At 30.1% G+C, this 14379-nt stretch overlaps 1 protein-coding gene across 2 annotated transcripts in view; it reads left to right on the top strand.

Annotated features, from left to right (window-relative positions):
* LOC126907929 (putative inorganic phosphate cotransporter) overlaps positions 1 to 14379 on the top strand; it is a 44228-nt gene that overhangs the window by 19370 nt on the left and 10479 nt on the right. Inside the window, exon 2 of one of the 2 annotated variants that reach the window (XM_050689636.1) lies at positions 4880 to 5234. The exons of the other annotated variant lie outside the window; for it this stretch is intronic. Within the exon in view, the coding sequence (XP_050545593.1) occupies positions 4958 to 5234 (277 nt within the window). The 5' untranslated portion in view covers positions 4880 to 4957. The remainder of the gene's footprint in view (positions 1 to 4879; positions 5235 to 14379) is intronic. 2 annotated transcript variants of the gene reach the window in all.

Below are 14379 nucleotides of genomic sequence, written 5' to 3'. Positions count from 1 at the left end.
ACGTGATCATAAATTACGCGCATTAGATTTATTACACATATTTATAAATTCTGCTTGTCACTATATTTTCTCAAACACCATACATCTTCTGTCCGTCATCCAAACGTTGATTTTGGCACTGCATCAATATGTTTGATTGAAAACCAATGCGTGTTGTCCCTAGTAAACTCTCTTTGATGAAATCTAGTAAAAATTGTAATTAATTTAAGAGGGTTCTGTTGGTAACATCTAAGTTGTTAAGCAAAATAAAAGTATACCTGAACACATAAGTCTTAATGGCTAATGTTACAGAGAAAAAAAAAACAATTTTCAAGAAATATAACAAATCTTGTTAGAGTCATTTGACCATATTGTTCGCAGTGGCGAATAAGTTTGACACGTTTTTTAGTACTTTTTTATTCTCTGGATTTATTAATGAAGTGTCATTTTATAATGCGAACCTCGTGCAACAGAACCGGAATGTAACAAAGTTCTTTTGTCGCGTACTAGTCGTACCATATTGGGCCGATAACTATGGCGGAGGGGTAGTATGGTATAGTTCTGTAACGTAAATGGTTGTCACTAGGATTTTTGTCGGTTTCGCATTAATAACGGCACAAATTTATTGTTTAAGGATTGACATCTCAAAGTTCAATTTTCAATGGGAATTATTGTTGTAGAGTATCGACAGATTTATTACATAACAGAGTTTTTCAATTGTTTACTGTGTACAATACACAACTGCTCACGCCTAATTACTGAGCAAATTAAATATATGTTTTGTATGCAAAATCCTTATTTGTTGTGCCAAACAATCTCAAACGTATGACGAGAACGGGTTCAGCCACATTACCTGTATTGACTACGGGAAAAGCATTGTTCAAAGGCTTGTGACAATATCTACTTAGAATACCATCTGGGGCTTAATACGCGTATATATAATTCACTTGACCTGAAATGAACCTTGTGAGTTGTGTTAAAATTTCCATTCGCAATGATTATATTCAGAGAATGTCTCTCTAGTATTCAATTTTCATTCCGAAAGTGTTTTTTCTAAAATTTAAGCTTTTATTTGAATACACCTTTTCAAAGATAGATTTTATCGATTTAATATATATATATGAATGAAAATGTTTGTTTCAACTTATGTAATGTGTCTAAAAAAAATTGTTAAAAAAAAAAAGAAATTTTCCATGACATCTTAGTAGAGTAATGCCACGTATCCTTTTGGTATAAACCCATAAGGTCTTAAAAATGTTTAAACCTTTTTTAAATCCCACGAAAGACTTATTTCTTTTAAGTTTTTATAATAGCTAACTACTTAATTTTAAACTTTCACAACAAGATGTTAAGGACTTGCTTTGGAAATAAAATTATACTCTGTACATTATCTTAAAAGGTTTCTTGATAATTAAAAATAATAAAATCTGGTGTAACATCATCTAAAATGAATTTATTTATGTTATAATAGTTTGCTTAGCTCGGAATTGAGGTAAAAAAACATGGTAGTGTTACTACTGTCTAAACGAATGACAGAAAAACAAAAATAGAAATAAACTTTTATGCTTGTGCACGTTATTATTGGCGAAGTGGAAATACGACGCTTGAAGTTTCAATTATTGGCACTAGTAGAATAGGTAGTCTCATCATCTCTCGGCCTTAAGATTGTTAGTCATAAAAATACTTTTTGACTTGCTTGTTTATTTTTTTCTCATCCGTATTTTCTGAGTACCACCGCCGAAACATCTCTTAAGAATATTGTATTGTTAAAGTTTTTGAAAAAATTACGTTTGTGGATATTGTTTTTTTATTTATTTAACCCTTTATAATTTTCTGTAAAAATTAATTAATTTAAATAAATTGTTTGAATTATCGGCCAGCTAGTTAATATTATCTGTTTTTATTGATTATTGTCATGCTGTCATACATTTTTCATAAGTTTTTGGTTCCCACGGTTTAACATGCGAAGTATTAAAAATTTACTGTAAAGAGAAAAGCGTCACATACTCACTGTCTTATCATACATATGATTTTGGATTAACACCTACTCCTCTCCGATAATTTATTTGATTGAGTATTTAACTGTGGGATGATGATATATATTTTTTTCAAAGCGTAACGTTCAATGTTTCAAAAAATTGTTTAAATTAAAATATTCTATCCATTAAGATGAATAATATTGAGGAAAATTCTACCTATAGAACCTTATTACTCTAGAGCAAAATGTTCAAAGACTATTTTTCGTTGTTTTGATAATTATAATATTTAAATTATTCATGCTATATAATTTTTTTGATTTTTCATTACAAAAATTTGCAAAATCTAAAAACGCTCTCCTGTAAAATAATAAAATAATGATATAGAACCTTTTAGTTTAGGTGTCGCATTCTGACAACTAACGCGAGCAAAATACAAAATATAAGCCAATCCCATGCAATCCTATGGTGTCCTATTGATAAAGATAAATACAGTTTTATCATTTTTTATGTATTCGGTGTAAGTGATCAGTGTTGTTGGTGGTGCATTTCGCAAATGAAAAGCCCGTGTGTGTAGGTGGTGGTATAGAACCGCACGATCGCCAACACTTTGGCTCGGTTAATATACTATCATGTGCTACTGTAATAGTTTATTGTGACAATTTTAATTGTTCGCCTGGGACGAATAATTCGAGTAATAATAAATTCTGTTTTTGGCCAATACACAGATGTTTCCACATTCAGCCTAATTGTTGTGCCCCCCCCCCAAGTTGTGGCCTGCAATATCGGTAAAATATGCTGAAAAACCGACTAATTCGTGTTATATCTGCAAGCCTCTCTTTGTAATGTGCGAGTCGATGTGCTTGACATACAAACGGCAAACAATGTTGAAACAAAGATTACTCGAGTGTATTGTCGAATCCGCTGCAACGTGTTCGACCGTTCCCTTTCCCATCGTTTACTGTTAAAACTAAAACAAGAAAAGCTGGTCAAACATCCAAACGGTCGGAGAGTTAGCAAATTATAATACCACCAAATCGCTGTACTGTACATTTTTTTGCTTTTTCTTAATTTTTTAAACAATTCCCAAGTCGCCATTCTTCAGCCAACACGCCACCATCGATAAGTACACCGCACAAAATAAATAGTGTCGTGAGCATCGCCCGTTGAATTAACTCGCCAAAAACTAATTAATAAACATTTTTTCTCTTCTGTCGTTCTATTTCGGTTGTTAGTGTTTTATTACACTTTGGGTGTCCATACATATAGAAATTAATGAACTTGGTGGATCCAATTTTCATTTCATTCGACGTTGTTATAATTTCACCAGAGTCGGATAAAATTTAATTGTGTCCCATTGTGCATTCGTACCTTGCAAATTAAATAATTAACAACTGAGGTAGAACGGTACACGGTATTTGTTAACGTTATTCACCGCAAAAGGTCAAAAGCAATCATTTTTTTTTTTCGTGAAGTTTTTTCCCATCTCGACCGACCGCATAACATAACCACGTCGGTGGACTCAACGATTTTCGACTATCGATCTGAACGAGAAACTGAGCAATTCAGTTGTCAGTCACAATGGTCTGCCGGTGTGTTTTTCTACTCCGTTTCCATCCGGCTCGTCTACTGCAGCCGATGGCCTGTCCGACCATGACAATAATCGAATCGCCGCTTGCCATCTAAGTTTAGACAGAAAAGTCCGGCGGTCGTTAATTTAAGCCAACGATTTCGGAACGGCCAGAACGACCTGACAGGATTTAACTGCCGTCAAACAGCACAGCTAACCATTAGTCGGATCAATATACAGATTCATTTTCTATCGTCCCGTAACGGCCTTTAGTAATGACTTTTCCACCGTATGTCGTGTGTCCCTCGACCGAATTGTTTTTCAGAATCCGCGGCAAAGCTAATCAAATGAATATTTATAAATATTTCATAATTGTACACAGATTGGTAAGCGTCCAAATTGCATTAGACTTGGACGCCAAAAATATAAATTGTAATATTTTTATGCGTACAAAATTTATGCAATGTTTTTATTAACGTTAGGCGAACAATAAAAAAATCATTTTTTTTTTGTATCAATCGTCGTGTTGAAGTAGAATAACAACACTTGAGATTCACTTACATATCCGAGTGTTTTTCCACTACCTATTAATGTTTTTATAGCGCTTTAGCTTTATTAACGGCGTTTGGGTAATAAACTTATTTGTTTTAACTAGATAATTAATTGGCATAGAGTTGTGTAAGAGAACAGTGTGATCGAATCTCGTTAATAATTAATGACTTTACATCCTTTTTGCTCCATAATAACTGCATCGGAACTGCAAGTGACAATAGTGTTAATTGCAATTACAGCTGCGTATTAAATTCTCGGTTCTTGCATTGGGGTTTAATGAAGTTCGTTAATTGATTTGCAATATAGGTATGACTTAACAATTTGTTGGTGTTTCGCAATTGAACGAATAGGTAAACGTGACAATACAATATGGTAAATTTAATTTTATCTATAAATTAAACATTTTCTTACTTGAAAAGTATAACTTTTCGACTAATTATTAATGTTGTATATATAAAAAAATTGTTGAGTCGATAAAAAATATACAAATTTAGCTGTTCCTCGTGTAAACATGACATACTACATAGATAGTTAAATGCGCGCCAAAATTTATTGGATTGCTTTGTGTAATAAATATGAACGACATTTGTAAAACACTCATTCCAACTTTTGTAATTAATATTTCATTGAGCGTGTTACCCAACATGTTTGTTTTTTATAAACGGAAAATATATGGCCTTAACAAACAAGCGTATGACGCGTATGCGTTTTAGTCAAGTGCTTTGGAAAAAAATTTAATAATTACATTATAACTATGTGTGTGTGTGTGTGTAATCCGATCCGTTTTGGTAATGAACATTAGATAGCACACAATGGCGGACTGACCAATGTATTATATCAGATTTGGTGAAAGGGTATCGTCGGGCGGTGGTCCGCGCTGATGTCTGGCCGCAATTGGGATGGAGGCGGCGGCCGCGGCGGGATAGAGTCCGAGGACGATGATGCCGGTATCGGTCTCATGTCCGGCGTCCACGCCGTTGTCCAGGCAGAATCGTCGTTCGGCGGTACCCGGAGTCCGCCCAGCACGTCCGCGGCGTGCGGCGACCGGGCTGCCTCCGGCGCCAAGCACATGCTCGTATGGAACCAACTGGAACTGGACGAACTGTCCACCACCGAGAACCACAACGGCTACAGTCATCGACCAGTTTCGTCTAAAGGTAGCACCATATCTCTAATATTAAGTAGTGTGTCTGTAGTTTTTTATTTTTTGCCGGGTGACAATAGCTAGAAAAAAAAAACACTACCCGTAACTTAATCCGAGTTTGCGCAAGTAAAAAGTACAGTTGTGTTTTTCCATCAATATAAACGAAGTAATCTTAAATTTTACAGAAATTATTATTTTATTCTAATACTTTAATAACCGGATATTAATCACCTTGGAGGTTATTGACATTTGTTGTGCGCTCATCGTCAAGTAGGTTAAAGCGTACAAAATAATGATCGGAGAAGGTTTTGTTCTATAAGAGGTTTGTCTGATTATTAAAACTATAGAACGAAATAATATTTTATTCAGGTGACGGTTATATTTCGTTGGCATAGTGCAAAATATGTATTGTGGAAATGGCACACTGCGATTTTGCCGTAGATAATGAAAAAAACGCCAAGAGTCTTCAAAATTCGATATAAACAATGGCGTGCTTTTGTCAGCATGTGTTTTTCTGAAAATACATTGTACTTGAAAATTCGAAATGTTATTGAGTACGGCGACCGGCCCACTTGACATCAGTAATCGCATTTACTTTGATGCGAGTTGCTGATTTAAAATACATTACAATGTAACGTACAGTTTTAATAGTCTTCGAAGGGTGTAAAAGTTTTCGGTCGGTTTCCTTTTCTGGTCTCTTCAGTAGAGCACAACGTTCAACTGGGCTCTGCCTTATCTTAATTATTCAACAATTGCGTCATTTGTCCAAGATTTCGCTGCTGAGTTAAACCTTCGGGTGACTAAATTACATATACACATATATTATGAATGTGACGCTCAAAGCCACACTGTAGTAAATCGTTAAAACGTTGTACGCGTCTAATTACGTTCAATTAAATGGTTCTCGTTCTCACCAGTGCTGTCTCGTACATAATTAATTCGGTAATGTTTTTTGTGTACGATTTGTGTAGACTAAAGTTCTTTGATTAAAAAACACATTTTGACTGCAGAATTATACAAAAGCCGCCGTATAACTACACTGCGACAGAATTAATTAAATTATGAAATTGTTTATAAATATTTCTAATTTGCGACCAGCTGTAATAGTCCACAAAAATATCAGACACGACCATTTCCCCTACGACTTAAGAATTTAACTATTCGAATAAAATTATAATATTATTTTTTATTTAAAAATACACAAATACGTGTAAACATTAAATTGTACTAGTGCGTAATTTTTTTTCAGAAAAAAATTGTCCAGCGTTATTTGTACATTAGTACACGTGTGTTATCCAAACATGAATTTCACTAGACAATTTTTGTTAGTAAATCACGTCAGATTGAACAGATGTACATTATTTATCAAGTTCTTTACTCCGAGAGAAAATTGAACGTGTTTCCAATTGACGTTCCACGACTATTCTAAAGCCCACGTTTTGATTTAACTCATTAACCTAATGTTGTTTTCTTCAAATTATGTTAGACTTAAAAGACTTTATGAACTTGCTAACTCATAAGCGTAACATGTCGTGTATTGTACTAACATTGGTTAATGTAATTGGAACGTTATGGCACAGATATAATAGAATTAAAAAAATCTATACATTTTAATTATCTAATGAAGGTGTAAAATGGTTTTATTTTCTTAACGAGTACTGATTTTTTAACAAGTTGCCACATCGATGGATATAACAATGTTTTCTTGGTATGATTTCTCAAAGCCTCAAGCCTGAAACGAAACGTCTGCCGATTTTGTTTTACGTTCGTAAAAAAATATTTGCGTTGGAAGGTATTGTTTTTTGTTTTCTATTGACCTTGCGGGCCACTTTTGTTATAGTTACTTATTTTTCTTTTATTGCGAATCAAGACACACATAGGGTACAGAAGTTAGTTTTTACATTTATCAAAATCGCAGTGCATTCGATGTGCGCTCACTTTTCCCTAATGCTTTATTCGACGTGTTAGGAAAATCATATATTATTATTATTTTGTTGATATTCCACGACGATGGCTAAGAAAACACAAACACGGCGGACGTTTTATAAACCGTCGATCTTCTTTTTTTACTCGTGATGACCGTTCTTATTCTTTTCAAATCTCATTGTGCTTCCAGTTATTTATTTTTATCGCGTGTAGATCATTTATCTTCGACGTGCCTTACGCCCTATAATATATTGATATTTTCTTCCAAATAACTTTCTCATCGGTAAGTACAGTGTTATCGATTGGAAATTAATACTCTGATTAGTACACATATTCCCTATTACCACCATAATATATTAATGCATCATTTTTAATTATAATTTAATTTTGCTAGGAAAATTTTCGTAGTTCATCAAATAATTTGTAGGATGGTTATAGGTAGAACATCAGAAATAATGTGTATTTAATTAGCACTTGTTGTACATAAAATTTAAAGCACGTTTATTAATTTATTAATCAACAAATAACTTAGTAAGATAAATCAGTAGATCACAATTAATTACAGATTAACAGATTCAATCAGAATATATCCCGACTGTACATCACTGTCCATACTCATCAATTTAGAAATATACACACTCTAATAACCTAACCACTAGCGAAACACTAGGCTGTATCAGTAGAGAACACAAATTACTACAAATTATTTCTAGAAAGTTGGTATTATATGTTTATATTATAAATTTTCTTTTCAAATTTTTTATAGTTTTTATTAAATTATTAACCAGCACACCAATTATAAACAAAGAACAAAAAGTAAGAAGTAAAACAGTAACATTACTATTTCATACTGGTACAACAAATGCGATAATAATTATTAGTAAACTCAAAACTATAGAGAAATTAAGCATTATTAAAATTATTTTTAACTAAAGAGAATTTAATGTACAAACTGAAAAATTAATAAATTAAAATTTTTATTTGAAAGAATGGAAGAAGAGAAAAAAATTAACAAATAAGTAAATAAAATAAAATAATTAGAGATTAAATGACAAAGCCGGAACTCCACAGGAAAGATATGATGGAAATAATTATAATGGAAGAACGAGAATTAAGAGTATTAGCTATGGAAGGAAGATTAATATTGTAGGCGTCTAAGAGGGTAAATAGTTTATTTCTGGTGTTAATTAGGTCAGGAAAATCAAAAAGAAGACGAGGAAAATGCATAAAGCTTCACTATCATGCAGGGAACAGAAGGGATTATTTTTTAAATAATCATGGTTATTTTATTGTTAGTGTTTCAATTTTAACTCATCCTATGCAGACAAATATTAACNGAATTAAGAGTATTAGCTATGGAAGGAAGATTAATATTGTAGGCGTCTAAGAGGGTAAATAGTTTATTTCTGGTGTTAATTAGATCAGGAAAATCAAAAAGAAGACGAGGAAAATGCATAAAGCTTCACTATCATGCAGGGAACAGAAGGGATTATTTTTTAAATAATCATGGTTATTTTATTGTTAGTGTTTCAATTTTAACTCATTCTATGCAGACAAATATTAAANGCAGACAAATATTAACATTTTACAATATAAAATAATCACAAAAATTTCAAAAAGGTTGTTTAGGATAGCTCTAATTATCTTAACCAAAAAGAAAATAACAGATAATCGATCAAATTTACTTAGTAAACTATGGTTGTTAATTAATAGAGCACTCTGTATGCAACTTTTTCTAAAAAACATAATTTTTAAAAGTTTTTAGTGGATATATATATACTGTATATATATATACAGTTGAACANATTTTACAATATAAAATAATCACAAAAATTTCAAAAAGGTTGTTTAGGATAGCTCTAATTATCTTAACCAAAAAGAAAATAAGAGATAATCGATCAAATTTACTTAGTAAACTATGGTTGTTAATTAATAGAGCACTCTGTATTCAACTTTTTCTAAAAAACATAATTTTTAAAAGTTTTTAGTGGATATATATATACTGTATATATATACAGTTGAAAATTTTTTGTGTACCGACTACTTCAAACTCATATTTAACCATTTATACAGTAAGTTTTGTAACAAAAAAATTGTAGTGTTCAGTAAACGAGTTGGGTACATGAGAGAAGAATTAGTTTTCAGCAGCATTCAAATAGAAATCATTTTACGACACGACTAACAAAAAATAATAGTCGCCGTCGAGTTGTTAACGACTGTAAACAAATTCTATAATTTCTGTGCTGTGTTCTGAGTTTCCATTTACGAATAAGTAAATTGAGGAAGGAATGACATTATCTGTTTCAAACGTCGTTGAGATGACAACTAAACGCTTTCTTGGAAAAAAAACTTGGCGCTTGGGCTAGAACGGTTTTTACTGAGCACACTTCAAGTGCTGGAATACACTTGTACAGTACAAGTACCATTATCACATGATATAATGTTCAAAGTACCAAGATAAGCTTATTCACTAAATTTTAACGTGAAAGAGAAAATTAGGGCAATCGCGATGTAGCTTAAGAGTTAGTTTATTGTTTTTGTGAATCGAATGGCATGAAAATTACAAAATGTTAACAAAACAATCATTTCCATCAACAGTGTTTGTTTTGATCTTGAGGGCCAATTTATTTTGCAAACATTTTTATTTAGTTTTGAAACACATGACACACATCATTTGCAGATTGGTTTCTCAGTTTTATAAAAAAGTAATTTAGTTTTGCTTCGATGTTAAGATTTTATAAGATGTTTATGAAAAAAATATTTATTGATTGTGGCCGCTATTTTTTGTTGTATTATTTTTTGTATCGTACTATGTGAAGGACATAAACGTTAATTTTTACCTTGACAAATATTTGCAGAAGAAAACAAAAAATTGAATCTAATACAACTTCTCATTAAAAAAAGTAATCTATTAAAAAATAATTCGTAATAAGCTTCGATCTCTTCAATGCCAACGTTTTTCGTTTTTAGTTACACAACATTTGTGTCATCAGTCATACTTTTATCTTTTTATATAATTTGTATTAATTTTTTTTTGCTTCTTTGCACTATTTTGTTGTATTTGTTCAGTGGTTCAATTTCATTTTAAAACTACAGAGAAAGTTAAAACAGAATCCTTCATTTGAAGTAATTTTAAATATATTAGATATATTAAATAATTAGTTGNGTATTTGTTCAGTGGTTCAATTTCATTTTAAAACTACAGAGAAAGTTACAACGCTAAATGTTTTTTTTGTGATTAAATTGTATGTAAAAGGTGCATTTTAGTACACTGGCGTTACATCTGAAGTATTTATATAGAACATATTAGCTTGATGTTACCTATTATTTTAATTCCTGAACCTTAAATTACATATATCATTCTCTCCTTTTACTCTTAAACTTTTGCATGTGTTAAGTGGTGGTTAATTTATTACAAGTACAAATAAGACAATTAAATTTTAAAATTTAAATTAAGAAACGAATACTTATAACCACAAATATTCTTATAAATCTCTTCAAACTCGATTACTAAAATAATAACAAATTAAGTTATTCGTATATTTATGAATATATAAAAGTAATAAAAATTCATCATGAATCGATAAGTAATGTAAGGTTATCAAATAAATTATTTATAAGAAATTCATTGATTTATTGGTACGTATTTTTTTTAATTTATCATAATATGACAAACAAAAAATAAAACCATAATTAAAACATAATTCGTTTAAATTATGACTTGTTATTTGCAGAATTTTAGTTCCTAATAAATCATGATAATAAATCAAACCGTTATCTATTATACATCAGTAAACTCAATATTAGTTTGCGGTACTCAATACTTCATAACTCTTAGTGTGGATATTCCAAAAAAATGTTTATTTCATATAGACATATTTTTTATGCCTTATCTCAATCTTTTTTAGTGTACAATTTAATCCGAAGTATAAAAAGTATCTTGAAATTGGCAGCAAAACTTAAAATATAACTGAAATTTCTATCCGATTTCGAAATAATTTATTATTTATTATTTATAATGGTATTTTGTATATTTACATAAATCATGCCTCTCATCACGCACTAGGCATTTAAGTAAAAACGATAAATTATTCTTTTATTGTTACAATAAAAATTTTGTTATACACTCCAAGATCAAAACTTGCCAAAAAACATTTCATGTAACATTTTTGTATAACAATTACTTATTGCGTTCTATTGTTAAACAATTTGCCATGTTATTTTTATCATTAAACTTGCGGTCATGTTATTTATAATAACGAGTGATTATTAATTTTATTTATAGATTTTTTTTTAAATATGCAGACAATCAATGTTACCATTGGTTGGGTTTCCATTAGTTTCTTTCTATACTATTTTTCATTGTTATAATTATTAACTATTTACACTTATATAATAAAGATTTTAAATAAATGTTTAAAATTTTTACAAATATCAGTGTTGCACAAATCGCCGTCAATGTTGTTATTACGATTGACAACATAAAGTACTTAAAATATTAATCGCATCTGACAGATTATTTTGCTAGTTGATATTTATTGGTATTATCTTTACTTACAAATTCTGTCAAAATCTGTCATGGGCACGTTAAAGACATAACAGTGTTACGTGTGTCTTGCATGTATAATTCAAAATTAATATCCTTTTCCAAATACCAGTTTTGAAGTTTCCGTACAAGTCGTTAAAACAACAATTTCAATGGGTTAACGAGGTTAACATCAACAAACAGCAAAAGGTAAATAGTCGCTAAAAATGACGGATAGACTTTAAGTAGCGTTTAAATATTTTATCGGAAACAAAAGTATTTGAAATCTATTTTTTACCGATATCGATAATCAAGTAAGTAAAATATTTAAATTGATTAAAAAAATATGTTATAGTAAACAAATGACGACAATCTTTATTCCTGTTTATACAAAAACTCTTCATTTTTATTTTGATGTGTGTGAGATAATTGACAGTTAAAATGTAATATCCTCGTTAAAATATGTGTTCATGTTTGTATTATTCAAAACGTGACCTTTTGTCTTACATTTTAATGTATAGAAATATGTGAGGCACTTAAGTACTTAAACACAATACTAATACTACTAAATTTTTTGTTTACAACCTTTCATGGAAGTTTTTGTAAAAACATCTGATTACTGGGTATGTTGAAACTCTCATAGTAATGTTTACAAGTTCTCAGAAATTAATTTGTACCAAGTTATATAGAAAAAGTTTCCGTTAATAGTTAAACTTAGCAATTAATTATGACATTGAAGTACATNTAATTTGTACCAAGTTATATAGAAAAAGTTTCCGTTAATAGTTAAACTTAATAAATGTTTTCATTCATGTTCAGTTAACTACATGGTATGTGTACTACATTTCTAAAAAAGTATATTTACAATTAACTAGTAATACCTTTCTTTTTTTCAATATTTGTTAAACTTTTAAAGGTTATAAATCTGCGGCTATTATATTAGGGATATTTTTAATCATATGCAACGTGTCCTACTTTAAGAACTTGCGTTATTTTTTAATACTCAGATCGATCGATGTTAGGTATGTTGGTAAAAGTTGAAAAAGTTTTGCTTTGTTGAATAATTTTTTACTGTTTATTTTCTTTAAAATGTCTGGTATTAAAATTGTTTTATATTGATTTTATGTACTAAAATATTAGAAATCTGGCTGAAACTTTTACATCGTGGCTGAAGGAACAAAATTGTCTTGAAAATTGTATTTTGAAGTTATTTTAATAGAGTGAGAAGCGCACGCATGTTGTGTACTTTGATAAGGCTAAGTTTTTTTGTTCAACTCAAAACTATACAATTTATAGACATTGTCAATAAAAAAAATTCTAGGATCACATACTATAATTATGATTAAAAAAATATGCTTGTTTGATTATAATTAAACAATTATTTTTAATATGATCGTAATTTTCATTTATTAAATTTCATAAAAATAACATATCAAATATTCTTTTAAAGATAGTTTGTTGGCTTACAAATAACGTAAAAAACACATGGAACTTTTATTTTTAACCGTTGAGAATTCTTAAAAACATACGTAAAATTTCAATATTCTAAAATTAATAAATTTATTTTGGCAATGCATTACTCTATTTGATAATATATTCGATAAAGTTTCTGAAATTCTCTTGTTGTACTGATACAATATTACACATATGTCCATCAATGACGAATCTCAAATAATTCATTCTTTAGCATGGCTATTGCAGATCCGGAAAGTCATAAAGAGTATTTAAGAACTTTTTATTGCTGATGATAAAATATAAAAAATACGCTGTATTTAACACATATAGGAAAAATATCCTTCAATATCGATGAAATCCCTGTGATGTATAGGTTCAATAGTTAAAATGGAAATGTATTATATTATCGTATAAACCGATACTTTAATATTAGACACACGCATTTTGAGGTTTTAAAAAAGGAAAAACACGTATGAGTATAGTAGAAAATGTGTTATGAATTTTAAAAATACTCGTAATAATTATAGAAAGGAGTAATGTAACACACGGCTTTAAATATCTAAAAGACTAATATCGTGCATATTTAAAATTGACATCTGTCATCTAATTTAATTATAAATGAAAATTTTTAAGTTTTTATACTAAAAATATTGTAAACCATCTATAGTTTTAAAATGTATTGAAGTGTATTGAATAATTCAATTCGTTGATATCCTAATTTTGCGTGACATTATTTTAGCTAAAGTAAAGATGATTTAAATTTTGGTATGCTAATTACAAAGGAATAGGTATACCATCGACCTTTATATAACTTTCGAATTGCTTATGACAATCACGGTTACTTCAAAATCACTACAGATCCATTTGGGGTAGTAACGTAGCTGGCACTATTGCGATACCGCCTGTTCGTTTACCTAGTGCAAGGGTCTTATTCTACCAGAAGTAAAAAATGACAACTTCATCGTGTTTACTTACTACTTACTTATTGTGTAAAGTTTACTTATTGTGAATTGTTCACCTCGGTTACTTGTAATAATAAATGGAAACTCTGAGGTTGTAAGTTTAATGTACCGTATCGGTTAGTTCCATAATGTAAGAGAAGTACTTCTGAATACATTATTATACATTTTTTATATTATATCGTGTCCAGTATTGAATGTCGCCAGACCTTGAAAAACATTGCCATCTATAATCATTAAATTGTTTACACTTTAAAAATTGTTGTTTCACTAGGCAGATGGTGTCTATTTCG

Source organism: Daktulosphaira vitifoliae, unplaced genomic scaffold, assembly GCF_025091365.1.
Source record: "Daktulosphaira vitifoliae isolate Bord-2020 unplaced genomic scaffold, ASM2509136v1 Scaffold_5, whole genome shotgun sequence".
Taxonomy (NCBI): Eukaryota; Metazoa; Arthropoda; class Insecta; order Hemiptera; family Phylloxeridae; genus Daktulosphaira; species Daktulosphaira vitifoliae.
This window is presented reverse-complemented; position numbering and strand designations above follow the sequence as displayed.